At 40.4% G+C, this 14,401-nt stretch overlaps 1 protein-coding gene across 6 annotated transcripts in view; it reads right to left on the bottom strand.

Annotated features, from left to right (window-relative positions):
* The window catches only part of TSHR (thyroid stimulating hormone receptor), a 160,582-nt gene that overhangs the window by 40,961 nt on the left and 105,220 nt on the right, over positions 1 to 14,401 (bottom strand). For all 6 annotated transcript variants that reach the window (XM_045451759.1, XM_045451761.1, XM_045451763.1 and 3 more), the window contains 3 exons: positions 5,277 to 5,351; positions 2,391 to 2,465; positions 897 to 974 (listed from right to left, as the gene is read on the bottom strand). In XM_045451759.1, the coding sequence (XP_045307715.1) occupies positions 897 to 974; positions 2,391 to 2,465; positions 5,277 to 5,351 (228 nt within the window). The remainder of the gene's footprint in view (positions 1 to 896; positions 975 to 2,390; positions 2,466 to 5,276; positions 5,352 to 14,401) is intronic.

Raw genomic sequence — 14,401 nt, 5'->3', positions numbered from 1 at the left:
AACAAATTTATATATGATAAATATATACTGGACTGTAGTGTGACCAGAGAAAGGGAGCTGGGTGACAATCCAGGCAAAAACACCACCAGGCCTGAGCTTGGACAGTGGTATTGAAGCTAGAGACAAGGGATCCTTTGGACAATCTCAATTTTATTTTGTGGCTAATTTCATGAAAGAGGGGAATTTCCTACCAGTTTGGAGAATTAACTTTTATACTTCTATTAGACTTATTAGAACATTTTATAAATTTCTCTAATAAACTTCTCCTTTATCTAAAGAGCAGAACCCATTCAAACTCTGGAAAAGTAATGATATAGAACAATACTGTTTTCTATTCAATATGGCTTTATAGGAGTTTCATAATAGTTGTGATGACCAAGTTGAATGTGAGTACAGAGAGCATGAGAAGCCCTTAGTGGCATCATTTTCGAACTCAGTGACCTTGGAAGAGTTCAATTTGCTCTAAGCCCAGGTTCTTCCTCTACACAATATGGATACTAGAATACAGTTATATTATAAGGTACGCAGGTCAAATCTGGTCCAGTACTTGTTTTTGTAAATAAAATTTTATTGGAACAGACAGACTCACTAGTTTATGTATTGTGTATGGCTACCTTTTTCAGTTGCCACAAAGGCCATGTGGTTTATAAAACCTAAATGGTCTTCTATAGATAAATCATGCTGACCATTTGTAGAGGAGAATACTTGTCTTGTTACCTAAACCACTTTGTCGTCTACTGAGTACCATACCATACCATAAGGCAATCCTCTTAATTAACTACTTTAGTAGATGATACAGCACATCCTATAGTATACTTCTTGGATGGGCTATGAAAATACGACAGTGGTCCAAATAAAAATTGCATTTTGGTAGAAGTAGAACTGGCAATACTCACAGTGTCAAGGTCTCATTGCACAGTCCCTGAAAAGCATTCGCAGGGATGGACGTCATGTAAGGGTTGTCTGTAATTTCACTGCAAAAGAGGGGGAAAAAACACTTGGTAAAAAAAAAATGCTTTCCTTCTGGAGCTGGGCTCTTGCTCTACCTATGCTCTCAAATAAATAACCTGACACAATTTAGTTTAATCTTGTTTCTTTTTAAGTTTCATTGACATTTCTTAGCTGCTAGTGGCTAGAGGTCCAGTGAGGTGGTGAGAGCTGTCCCTGGTGGACACGCAGTCACAGCCCCAAACGTGCAGGAAGCAAGTGCACTTTGAGTGTGGGCTGAGGTCCCCGACTTAATCCTCATTTGCAAGGGGAACAGGTGGATCTAGAGTATTCTTGTAAATCTGCGACCAATACTTTGTCCAGAGTAACTAGAGTTTTCTAAGTGTATGGAACCTATAAGAAGGGTTGGTAGAAGGAAATCAATGAATTTATTTTCATGAATATTACAGAGTGTCCTCTACTTGCAAAACACTGCCAACAGATGCTTCCGGAGAACATTTGTGTGCCAGTCTAGTTGCAAGAAGACTGCCTACATTTTGAACTGAGCTCTTCTGCAGCAAAGGAGTGTGGTCATTTTTTTCTAGCAAAATCCTGAGAGTTCAGATCTTATCATTCCACATTTTCCTGTAGCGCAGACTCAACCTGTAACTGCATAAGTCCTTTTACTTCTATACAAGTAGGTAAGACACTTGACTGTGTCACAGGTTTTGGAAAAGGGCACATGGCCACCAATCAGAAATCACAGGAAGCAGTTTTAACACCCCTAGTTACTACTCCTTGGGACTCTTCTCAGACAAAATCACTTAGATTTTCAATTCCTCAGTTTCTTCATTTGTAGAATGGAAAAAATTATAACTTCCATTTATACCTTATAAGGTGGTTGAGAGAAGTAAACATAATGCCTGGGAAAGTGTTTGAAAAGCTATTAAAAACTATGTGGAAAATAAAGTATCATCGTTATCATCAAATTTCCCTTCCATTCAATAATTGCATCAGCAAACACGCATGCCATAATTTGTCCCATCAAACAACAACAAAAAGAAGCCTTTTCTCCTGACCCAATATCCTCTAACTACCGCTCTTTTTTAAGAGTAAAACTTCTCAAAAGAGTTGATGGCCACTGTCTCTAACTCTTCCCTTCTGACTCTTTTTCTTTCTTTTTTTTGTTTCCTTCTGACTCTTTCTTGAGCCAACTCCAACCAGACTTCATCCTGGAGCTTCTGTGGAACTGCTCTTGTCAGAGTCACCAAAGTGCCATATTACTAAACCCAATGATCATTTCTCAGTCCCTGCCTTGCTTCACCCACCAGTGCGTTTGTAACAGCTGATCTCTCTTCCCCTTGAGACAATTGCTTCACTTGGTTTTAACCAACCCTTATGACTGCATCCTACTTCTTGTCAGTGACAAAATACTGCCAAATATTGCATGTGTGCATACTTACAGTATAAAGAATACATCAGTAGAATAAACTTTGGTCAGGTCAGGGAATACTCCAAGTCCAGTGTTGAAAATGCCACTAAAGCGCATGAAAGAGAAGAAAAGAACAGGAATAAGGTAAGAAAACCAACACATAGGAAGCAGAATAGTGTAATAGCATGGGTTCTGAAGTCAGACTAGAATCAAATCCTAACTCTTTCTTTCAATACCTGAGTGACTGTAGGCAAGTCCTAAACCTTGAATGGGATGTTGTTCCCTCAAGGTACAAGAATCTAATTCGGTCCACTAGGGTTAATACATTTTCTTCTGTTTAGAGGAATATGAGGATTCTTTCCAAGGAATCCAAGTAGGATTCCTAGAAATAGGAATTCAGGTTTCTGTGTGTGTGTGTGTGTGTGTGTGTGTGTGTGATATTTCCCTGTTTTAATTGGAGGATATTATGGGAAGGGCAGTGGAATAGGGGGAGGATGGGGTAGAAAGACAATATAATACCCAGCTCCAAGCCAGGCTTCCTCTTTAGAACTCCACATTATATTGTGTTCATTATTTTGCCAAGAATGATTTTTCCATGAAAGTCACCTGGGAATAGCATGGCAGCAGTACTATTTAGAAAATATGTCTAGACAAGGAATACGATCAATCAATGATAATGTCTTCACTCTCCAAAGTTTGTGTCATCAGGGAAAACTGTCAAGATTAAAAGATGTACATAAAACAGTACTAATACAGCAACTCTCAGGTTCCTGATGCCTCTCAGATTTGGTTAATTTAATATTTGTTGCAGCTACTACAATGTAGGTAGTGGAAATAGATTTTTTTTGACAAGTGTGGCATGGCATGGGGTGAGACTTAGGTAACTACCACGAAAGTTTTAAAGGAAGTCTTCCAGCAGAGAAAAAACTCTTATTCCATTGATATACCTTCTTAGGCAAAGTCTGACCTGACTCCTTTTATTTTATTTTATTTTATTTTATTTTATTTTATTTTCTGTTTTGTTTGTTTATTTATTTATTTAGAGAGACAGAGAAACAGAGACAGGAAGAGAGGGCATGTGTAGTCATGAGCAAGTAAGGGAGGGGCAGAGAGAGAGAGGAGGAGAGAGAATCCCAAGCAGACTCCACGCTCAGTGCAGAGCCTGATGTGGGGCTCGATCTCATGATCATGAGATCATGACCTGAGGTGTAATCAAGTTGGATGCTCAACCTACTGAGCCACCCAGGTGCCCCTGACCTGACTCCTTTTAGAGGGGAAGGCATAAGATTTGAAAAGAAAACAGGAGGCCGAGGTCTCAGAAAGAGCAAATGGGATATTCCAGATAGCAAAGGAGAGAGTTCAGATTCCATATAGAACATGTGAAGAGCAGTAAACAAACAACAAACAGGCTAGTCAATTGCAATAGAGGTTCATGTGGAAGAGTGTGGAGGGAAGAAGGCTCTGGAGTTAAGGGAAGACCACGTATTGGGGCTGGAAATGCCAGATTAGGAACCAGGATCTCTCGTTTCTTCAAAACCCCAAACAAGTCCATCTCCTTTTTGACGTGCCCTCAAATTTTCTGGACCCCAAATAATGTTGTACCTCTCATTTATCACCTACCATTATTTTCCAGTAGGAGAGGAATTTTTTGATTCCATTTATGGGAACTGGCATATGTTGGGAACAATACATTCCCAACTAGATTGTAAGCTTCTTGAAGCTTAAGGACAATGTTTTATTATCCTATATGTTCCCTGCAGAGTTCTGCACATACTGAGGGATCATCGTATCAAAGAATTATTGATTGATTGAAACTCAAGATCCATACAGGAGTGATTGCCTTGTCCCATAAGTTTTTATTACTCCCCAGATACGCCTCCAGCCACATTTTCCATCGCTATTCTCCTCTATTCTCTCTGCATCTCCCACTCCCACCTCTTCAATACTGAACTATTTTTAGGTCCCACATGAGACACATGTTTCCATACCTCTGTGTCTTTATCATGCTAATCCATCTACCTGTATTTTTCTTCTACCTCTCCCCCTTCTTTTCATGGATGACTTCAATTCATCTTTAAAGACCTAATTCATAAAATATATATGAATATACACTTTTATTTAAAAGCCCTAGATGGAAACAACCTAATATTTTAATTGTGATTATTTCTCAGTATTCGGATTAAGGTTGATTTTAATTTTTTCCCCTCATAATGTTTTTGTGTTCTAATCTTTTACAATGCATGTGAGCAGGAGAGAAGGGAAAAAGGGAAGGGTTCTTCCAGAGGGTGCCTAGAGAACCTGAGGCCACACATACACATCCATTGAACACATTTTTTATTGAGCACCTGCTCTGTGCCAGACAGTAAAGATGCAATAGAGAGAAAAACTGCTGTGGTCCCTCCTCTCAAATAGGTTATATCTAGCTCATAAGGTGTCACCAAAGCAAAGCAATAGTGTTGTCTCCTCCATTTTTGTCCTCCCAACCTCCAAGAGATTAGATTTTGCCCTTTGTGGCTTTTTCTTTTCTCTGTGACAGTCACTTTAACATTGTTGTGGTACCCATTTCCTAAGAAAATTGACCAATGGCCTCTCAGAGTTTTTTGTTTTGTTTTGTTTTGTTCTGTTACACTCCATTTAAGGGTATTTTCTTCCTCATGTCTCTTGGATTAAGTCTTTGGTCCCAGAATTATGTGCTGACTTTTAAATAGGTTTTTCAAATGTGGATCATTTCACCTGATACCTTCCCTGATGGGAAAGGTTGGGGTGTAAATCACAGGATGTGATTTGTTTCAGGCCATATACCACAAAAATGACTCTGGCCCACAGCATCCTAGGGAGACTCCTGGCTGGCAACAGCATTATAACTCTCTTTAGAAAAAAAGGGTGGGGATAGGATGGGGTAGAAGTTAATACTTACAGGAACTTCAGGAGGGGGAGCTCTTTTAGGGCACCAGGATCGATGTAAGTTAAGCTTCTGGTATTCCGAATCTCTCTGTAAGAGTTACAAGAAACACATTCACAGTAATACGTCCATTTCTGTCCTTGTCAAAGATAAAGCAATACAAATCAGAGTTAACAAATGTTCATGAGAAGGATACACATTTACGTGGTGCCCCAGGAACTGTCTCTGCCAGGAATCAGCCCCATCAACAACAAGCTCCTCCTGGCTTCTCCCAGGGACACAATAACTATTCAGCCCTCCCCATCATTGGCTTAGCTTCAGTCCATCTGAATTTATGGGTGACCTTTCTCTTAATTGCAGTCTCATATCCTTCCCCCGCCCCCACCAAATTTTTTATATTTAAATAGAAAAGAAAAGCCCCTCCAATGGCCATTGAGGACAGATATCTTTATTCTTAATAGCACACATATCCTGGCCTTGGGTTGGGAAGTGGAACAGACTAAATGATGGATGACAGCAAGGCAATAAGAGCAGAGAGCTCCCTTCTGTCAGTTGCTACTTCAGAGGTCGTGGTTGTAGTGTCTCAGCAGTTCACTTGAGTTTATTTTTCTATATCAGTAATTTAAGACTTCAGCACATGTGGTGTGATATCATGTATGTCTGTAACTCACATAGTAAGGTTTATATACATGCCAATCAAAATGCATAGTTAGCATTAGTGAAATTCCTGACTGTTAGAAATAGGTTCTCATTGGCAAAATTAACTGTATTCAACACATGTGTATTGGTTGAAAGAGTTTACAGGCACTCCCTATGCTTATATGAAGAGGACAGAAGGACCCAGTAAGACCTGTATCCTTTCCCCTAGGGAATGGCACCTAAGGCACCTAAAGGAACATGCATCCACTTGTTGATAGAAACAACTAGAAATAACAACTAGAACAACCACTGGTAGAGAGTCACAACCTAGCATCTGGCCTGGACTTTTTCTTAACAGTTTTACGGAGGAAGAATTTTCGTAAAATTCACATATTGCAGGTATACAGTTAGGTAATTTGTAGCAAATTTATACAATTGTGCAGCCACCATTACACCCCAGTTTTAGAATACTTCTGTCAATTTCTGTCAAGGACAAAAGTGATTGCATGCCCATTTGTAGTTAATTCCCACCCCGTCCTCCATGGCTAGGAACCACTGATCTGCTTTCTACCTCTAAATTTGCCCTATCTGGATGTTTCATATAAATGAAATTATACATATGTAGTCTTCTGCATCTGGCTTCTTTCACTTAGCTTGGTGTCTGTGAGGTTCATACACATCACAGCATATGTCAGTGCTTTGCTCCTTCTTATTGCTGAGTACTCAGGTGGAACTCAGATCAACTGTTGACTCTGCCTCTTCTTTCTGGCTACATGACCTTGGACAAGTGTCTTGACCTCTTTGAGCCATAGTTTCCTCATCTATAAAATAGGGATAATAATAGCACATTTTTAAGAAGACTCTTGTGAAAATTAAATAATGTCTGTGAGGGGTTGGACATGTAGCCGAGCACACAGTGAAGGCCCTGTGAACAATAGTTTTACTATGTTATTCTCCCGAATGGACTGAAAGCTAGAACAGACATCAGAGACTTGAGGTTGGAGGTGATGCAATGTTCACACAAATTGAAAAACAACAACAATAACAACAACAAAACACTAGGTTTGGTATTTCACTAAGGATGTTGAGTGTGAGACAGATCTTGGGAAAGAGAGGATAGAATTAATTCTGAGAACAGAAACCATCTACCCATCCCCTCACCCCACCTCAGCTCACTGTCTTATTAAGATAAACTTACTGGTCCATTGTATTCATTAGCATAAATTTTGCAGAGACAGATAATGTTATTGCTCATTACTGGAACTTCTTGAAAGACACATCAGTGCTTCAACAGAAATTATCAATAGTTTATATCCCAAGACTCTTGGAACCCCTCACCCCCAAATCAAGATCCTGATCCTACATGGAAAGAACCACTTTATTTATTTTAAAAAATTTTAAGTTTATTCACTCTGACAGAGAGAGAGAGAGAGAGAGAGAGAGCACAAGTGGGGGAGGGGCAGAGAGAGAGAGAGAGCAAGAATCCCAGGCAGGCTCTGCACTCAGTGCAGAGCCCGACGTGGGGCTTGAACTCATGAACCATGAGATTATGACCTGAGCTGAAGGCAGAGGCTTAAATTACTGAGCCACCCAGGTGCCCCTACTTATTTATTTTCAAATGTTTGTTTATTTTTGAGAAAGCACAAGAGGGGGAGGGGCAGAGAGACGAGGACAGAGCATCTGAAGCAGGGCTCTGCCCTAACAGCGGTGAGCCTGATGTGGGGCTCAAACTCATGGAACCACAGGATCATAACTTGAGCCAAAGTGAGATGCTCAACTGAGCCACTGAAGTGCCCAGGAAAGAACCACTTTATTTATTATTTGTTTTAAAGTTTATTTATTTGAGAGAGAGAGTGTGTGAGTTGGGGAGGGGCAGAGAGAGGGAGAGAGAGACAGAATCCAAAGTAGGCTGTGCACTGCCAGCACGGAGCCCAATGCAGGGCTTTAACACACTAACCATGAGATCATGTTCTGAACCGAAATCAAGAGTTGGAGGTTTAACCGACTGAGCCACGCAGGTGCCCCCAGAAAGGCCCACTTTTAAGTACATATAAAATTTTATCCTGGTTTGAAACTAAAAGCCCTGTATTTCTGGAGCTCTGCCGCCCTGGGTAAACTGGGATACTTGGCCACCGCATTGCACAATCTCATAGTTGTCCCACCTGTCCCTCTAAAGATACTTTAGATGCTTCCATGTGGAAGCTCTCTCTCTCTCTCTCCCTCTGGTGAGCAATAAACTCCTTGTCAGAGCTTTCCTTTTGGGGAGAAGGGTTTGAAGTGCTGTCAGTCAGATGTAAACGAGTTAGGAGAGTTTGCAAACTGTCTGAGTATGGTTTGCAGTCTGGAAAGCTGCTCCATGAGAGAGTACTGTTGAACAAGCCGGACTTGAGTGAGTGCCCCAAGAGAGAGCCACAGTGCAAGGCAGCCAGCCAGCTGAAGCCGCTTTAGGGGTAGTGGCTAGAGAAAGGAGAAACTGCTGTGGGTTCCAGCTGATTAAATGAGGCTGAAGCTACCTGGCGGCTCTAAGGGCAGAAAGCGGTGGGAGAGGCTGCAAGGAGAGGTGGGGAGAGACAAAAGAGGTGGACTTCTTAGGGGAAATCTAAGAGTACAAAAAGGGACAGACAGACAAGAGTTAGCTCAAGAAAACATCAAGGAAAAGAAGCCACTTTCTGAGGTAAGAAGACAGCTGATCATGCTCATAAGTGACTTAAAAAAAAAATAAAATCTTTGCTGAGAGAAAGATAAATAGACACTGTATGACTTCACTTATATGTGGAATCTAAAAAAAGCCAAATTCCAGGGCACCTGGGTAGTTGCATCTATTAAGCGTCTGACTCCTTGATTTTGGCTCAGGTCATGATCTCCAGGTTCATGACATCAAGTCCCCTGTTGGGCTCTGTGCTGACAGCACGGAGCCTGCTTGGGATTCTCTGTCTCCTCTCTCTCTGCCCCTCTCCCGCTTGTTTTCTCTTTCTCTCTCTCTCTCAAAAATAAATAAACTTAAAAAATAAAAATAGAAAAGCCAAACTCAGAGAAATAGGGACTACAGTGGTGCTCACCAGGGGCTGGGGAAGGACGGGGAGATGGGGAGATATTGGTCAAAGCATACATCTATTTATCAGATTAACAAATTCTGGGGATCTAATGTACAGCATGCTAATATACTTGAAAGTTGCTAAGAGAGATCTTAAATGTCCTCACCACAAAAAAGAAATGGCAATTATATGACAGGATGGATGTGTTAGCTAATGCTATGGTGGTAATAATTTTGCAGTATACGAATGCATCAAATCAACACATTGTACACTTTCACCTTACACAGTGTTACATGTCAATTATACCTCAAAACTAGAGAAAATAAAAACCCTGCTGCAGCACAGAAGGGGGAGGGGCACGAACTGCCAGCTTAGCTAATGGAGACAGGTGTGAGAAGCGAATGCAGCTGGCATAACATTTTCAAAGACAGAAAGCAGAGAGGAGTGGAGGTAAGCACTCTTGAACCTCTGATAAGAGGAAGAGGGTGAAGGAGGAGTCCGAATTTGAATGAGTTCCAAGCATACCTGGGAGAGTGAACTTGAATTACACAATTTTGCGTTAAGCGCAATTTCAGCCAAACAGTGCAGGAGGCGACTATGTTGCCAGGAAGCTGGGGACACCAACAGAAAGAAAACATGTATGCCATTGCGGCACAGCAGGTTGGAATAGAGAGGACCCCAGAGTGAGTCTGAACAAAAACCTGGAGGCAGCGGTGTCCCCGGTTCAGTAGCCTGGGTCCCTGGCTGACCGCCCACCTTCTCCTCCACCCAGGACTGTCCCAGGAGCAAGTAATAGCCTTCGCTTATCTTAGGGCTGTTAACGTAGTTTTATTTTTGTCTATTTTTTACCGCAATTAACCTGCCCAAATGAATACAATAAGCATCAATAAAAATTTTTAAATACAGAGCGCAGTGTTAATTGTGGTCATCGCTGGTAGATAGTTCTGGAATCTAGGAATATGTAATTTTCACTTTTTATATTTAAAATTAAAAAAAAAATGAAACAAGAGGTGCCTGGGTGGCTCGTTTGGTTAAGGGTCCAACTCTTGATTTTGGCTCAGCTCATGATCTCACAGTTTGGTGAGTTTGAGCCCCATGTCGGGCTCTGTGCTGAACCTGCTTGGGATTCTCTCTCTCTGCCCCTCCCTGCTTGTGTTCTCTCTGTCTCTCTCAAAATTAACAAACAAATGTAAAAAAAAAAAAAAAAGCATACAAAAAATTCCCCAAATTAAAAAAAGGCAAAGGAATATATATTCTGTATAAAAGTTTAAAAGATATATCTCCAGTGCCAGATCAGCTGCTTCGATCTTCTAGAATGCTCTTCTATAGAGTGGGGCTTTTTAGATGTGCAGAGAAATATTTGAGGATCTTGAAGCTCACTGATTACAAAAGCCCATCCTTGGAGATTTAAAGGGTAATAAGGGACTGAGTATACTTACCACTCAGGATAGCTCTACCAGCGAGTGGGTAGGAGAGCTGACTTAAATGAAGCAGGTAACAATCATCCTCATTTTTCAGACAAAACAACGAAGACACGTATAGCAAGGGTATACGTAATCTCCTGTTACACAGAGGCAACCCTGGGTCTTAACCTAGGAATTGTGACCCTAAATACTGCTTTATTTTTTATTTTTTTAATGGTGTTTAACGGAGATCATCTACCAGAACTAAAAAGAAATTTAAAAACTCATTATTGTTTCATTTCCCTTCATTGGATTTCAAATAAATGGGCATTTAAATGACCAGTGTTAACAGTGATGCCCTGAATGCCTTGTTTTCACAAACCAGCAGATCAGTACTTTAGCATACATTACGTTTATTTAATCATCTGACTAGATTCTGGGCTTTTTCTTCGGAGAAACATTTGTTCATTCTTAATAAGAGCAAAGAACTGAGAAATTGGCTTGTTTAAAACAGCTGGCATTGAGGCAGGCACTTAGTACACCCCCAGACAGTATGGGAAATCAGCAAAGTGACAGAAGAGAGTTCCCAGGTTGGGGAGAGAGAGAAAAAGGAAGAGAAATGAAGGTTTAAATCCTTCTACTATTAAGGAACGTTCCAACTACTTATTTCCTTCCATTTTACTGTGGCGGCTTTCCCTCTCAACTACTCCCCAGGCATCAGAACATGGCACTTGCCTGTGATCCTTAGCCTTAGAGATATTTGTCCAGCCTCAGCACCCCCTCCCCTCCCCAGTTCATGAGTAGAAAGCATGCCAAGCTGGGAAACAAACTGAGGGTAATAATAAAGCTGACTTGGCATTTCACCTGTAAAGTGAGAGGGGGACCACGGCAGACCGGGAGACGAGACAGTTTTAGACTTGCAGGAGCACAGACACTGAGTTGGAACGAGATGTCTGGAGACAAGCTTCCCTGGCTGGCATGGTTAAACTTTTAAGAAAAACAAATGCAGGGGCACCTGGGTGGCTCAGTCGGTTAAGCATCCATGATCTCAGGATCGTGATCTCAAGGTTATGAGATTGAGCCCCATGTCAGGTTCCATGCTTAGCGTGGAGATTAAGATTCATTCTCTCTCTCTCTGGCCCCTCTTCCCAGCTCATTCATGCTCTCTCTCTCAAAAAAAATAAATTAATTAAAAATTAAAAAAGAAATACAAATATAATAATGTGTAAGACTGTGTAAAACAAGAAACTGAATGTGAATAATGGACAAAATCCTAGCTCTCGGCCAGCCCCCAGCTTCTTTTCAACTCTTCAATTTGATTTTCAATTTTTTCTAGTCTGCTTTTAAGAAGCAGTAGTTCCGAAAAAAGTGGGAGGCATGGGGCACATGGGTGGCTCAGTCGGTTAAGTGTCCATGATCTCAGGGTTATGAGATCGAGTCCCATGTCAGGCACCATGCTTAGTGTGGAGATTAAGGTTCTTTCTCTCTCTTCCTGTGTCCCTCTCCCCAGCTCATTCGTGCTCTCTCTCCCTCTCTCTCTCTCACTCTCTTGCTCTCTAAATAAATAAATAAATACGAAAGAAATACAAATGCAATAATGTGCAAGACTATGTGTGTAAAACAAGAAGCTGAATGTGAATAATAGCCAAAATCCCAGCTCTCGGACAGCCCCCAGCTTCTTTTCAACTCTTACTTCAATTTGATTTTCAATTTTTTTCTAGTCTGCTTTTAAGAAGCAGTAGTTCCGAAAAAAGTGGGAGGCACAGGGCACATGGGTGGCTCGGTCAGTTAAATGTCTGACTTCGGCTCAGGTCATGATCTCCCGGTTCCTGGGCTTGAGCTCCTCATCTGGCTCTGTGCTGACGGCACGGACCCTGCTTTGGATCCTCTGCCTCTCTCTGTCTGCTCAGTCAGTTAAGTGTCTGACTTGATTTTGGCTCAGTTTGTCTGACTTGATTTGATCTCACAGTTCCAGGCATCAAACCCCATGTTGGGCTCTGTGTTGGCAGCACAGAACCTGCTTGGGATTCTCTCTCTTCCACTCTCTCTGCCCCTACCCCCACTCTCAAAATAAATAAATAAACTTTTAAAAAAAGTGATTTTCCAAATTGCCTGTATGATGCATATAGCTAATTAATTGCATGACTATTTAATCATCAGGACTAAGACGGGTACTTTTGAAATCCCTAATAAATCCACTTGACTCAATTTAATGAAGCAGTGAATATTAAATCTTATCACATTATCTGCCATAAATCACAATTTTTATCTAGCCAGTTATAGAATTTTTATTGTGATATTTTTTAAAAATCCACATAAAAGTAAAAACATCTTTCTAATGGCAGCCTTTTCTTTATTTCTGTTTTTAATTGAAGAGAGATGGTTTTGCCAGACACTCTTGGTTTCAAATTCTGACTCTGAAATTTCTTAGCAGAGTAAATTAGGGCACAAGCCCCATGAAGTATGTATTACCATCTTCAGTTTGTGTCATGGAAACTGAGGCTTAGTGAGATTAAGTGAGAGAAGATACATGAAGCACTTTTAGCAGAGTGCTTGCCCTTAAAAGGTGTTCAGTAATTGTGGCTGCTACTATTAGGGGGAACAATGGCAACAATCTGTGTACAATTGAAACCATGAAATAGAAGATAGAAGTGACCAGGTTTCATCATTTTACAGGTTCAAGTCTTTATCAAATGTATACTTTGGGGGCCCAAACTGTACCCCAGTGGTAGTTTAAAACCCAGGAGAACTGATTTAAATCCACTTAGGACTCTCAATAACTTATAAAGAAACCTGCCATTCTTGTAGTTTTCTTATACAAATCTTCAATGTCTTTTCCCCATTGTTAACTAATACATAATTGCTACCTCTTCTGGGTATCTGTTGTTGTATAACAAATTGCCCCAAACTAAGTGGGGTAAGAATTTTGTGGATTAAGATTTCAAGCATTGCTAAAGTGGGCTTTCCTTCTGCTTCATGTGGCATCCACTGGGATCACTGGTTGGTATTTAGCTGGTGTCTGGATCAATCTAGAGGTCCAAGATAGTTGTGCTTCTATGCCTGGCCCTTTGAAGGTGATCGCTAGAAAGCTAGGCTCAGCTAGGCCCTTCTCCATCTCCGTGCAGTAATTCAGAGCCTCCCCATATGGTCTTGCCTTCACCAGGGTTTACACAGTGGCTTAAGGCTCCAAGCATCAAAAGTGAAAGCTGCCAGTTCACTTAGAAACTGGGCCTGAAAATGCATGGTGTCACTTACACCATAATCTATTGATGTACCAAAAAAACATTTCAAAATTTGAATAAAACCAGAAATCCATAGGCCCAGGAATTCCAGAAAACCAAAAGCTGGTTAAATACAAAGACAATGTCACCTAGGTATATTATTTTGAAAGCCCAGAATATAAAGCCTTAAAAGCAGCCTGAGAAAAGAGGGCATGTTCCTTATAGGAGAACAATGATAAGAATAGGAATGACTACTCATCAGAAACAATGAAGGCCGGAAGACATTGAAAGAGACCTTCAAAGGGCTGAAACAGATTGCCTTGTTAGAAGTCTATACCCAGTGAAAATAATTTTTAAATATTAAGGTAAAATAAAAGTATCTTCAGATAAAGAAAGCTGACAAAATTTGTGGCCAGCAGAACCACACTAACATGCTAAAGGAAGTCCTTCAAACTTACGGAAATGATTGAATCAATGGAAAGAATGAACACTGGAAACATTAAATATGTGAGTATATATAAGAGACCAGTTTCACTTAAATTCTTTAAAAGTCAATCAACTCTTTAAAAAATATAGTAATGTATTATAGAAATTATAACATATATAGAAATAAAATATGTGGCAAAAGTATCACTGAAGATGGGAAGAGGTAAATGCAGTAATAATTTTAAGTTTCTTACATGTCATGGGCATTGGTATAATAAGCCTTCTTGATGGACTATGTTAAATGAAGGATGTATTTTGTAATCCCTTGAATAACCACAAAAAATCTTACAAAGAGCTAAAAAGTTAAAAGGTAGAATAAAATATTAAAAAACAAAGCAAAGACAAACTGATTAATC

Source organism: Leopardus geoffroyi, chromosome B3 (genome assembly GCF_018350155.1).
Source record: "Leopardus geoffroyi isolate Oge1 chromosome B3, O.geoffroyi_Oge1_pat1.0, whole genome shotgun sequence".
Taxonomy (NCBI): domain Eukaryota; kingdom Metazoa; phylum Chordata; class Mammalia; order Carnivora; family Felidae; genus Leopardus; species Leopardus geoffroyi.
Note: the sequence above shows the minus strand (reverse complement) of the source record. Positions and strands in the feature narration are given on the sequence as shown.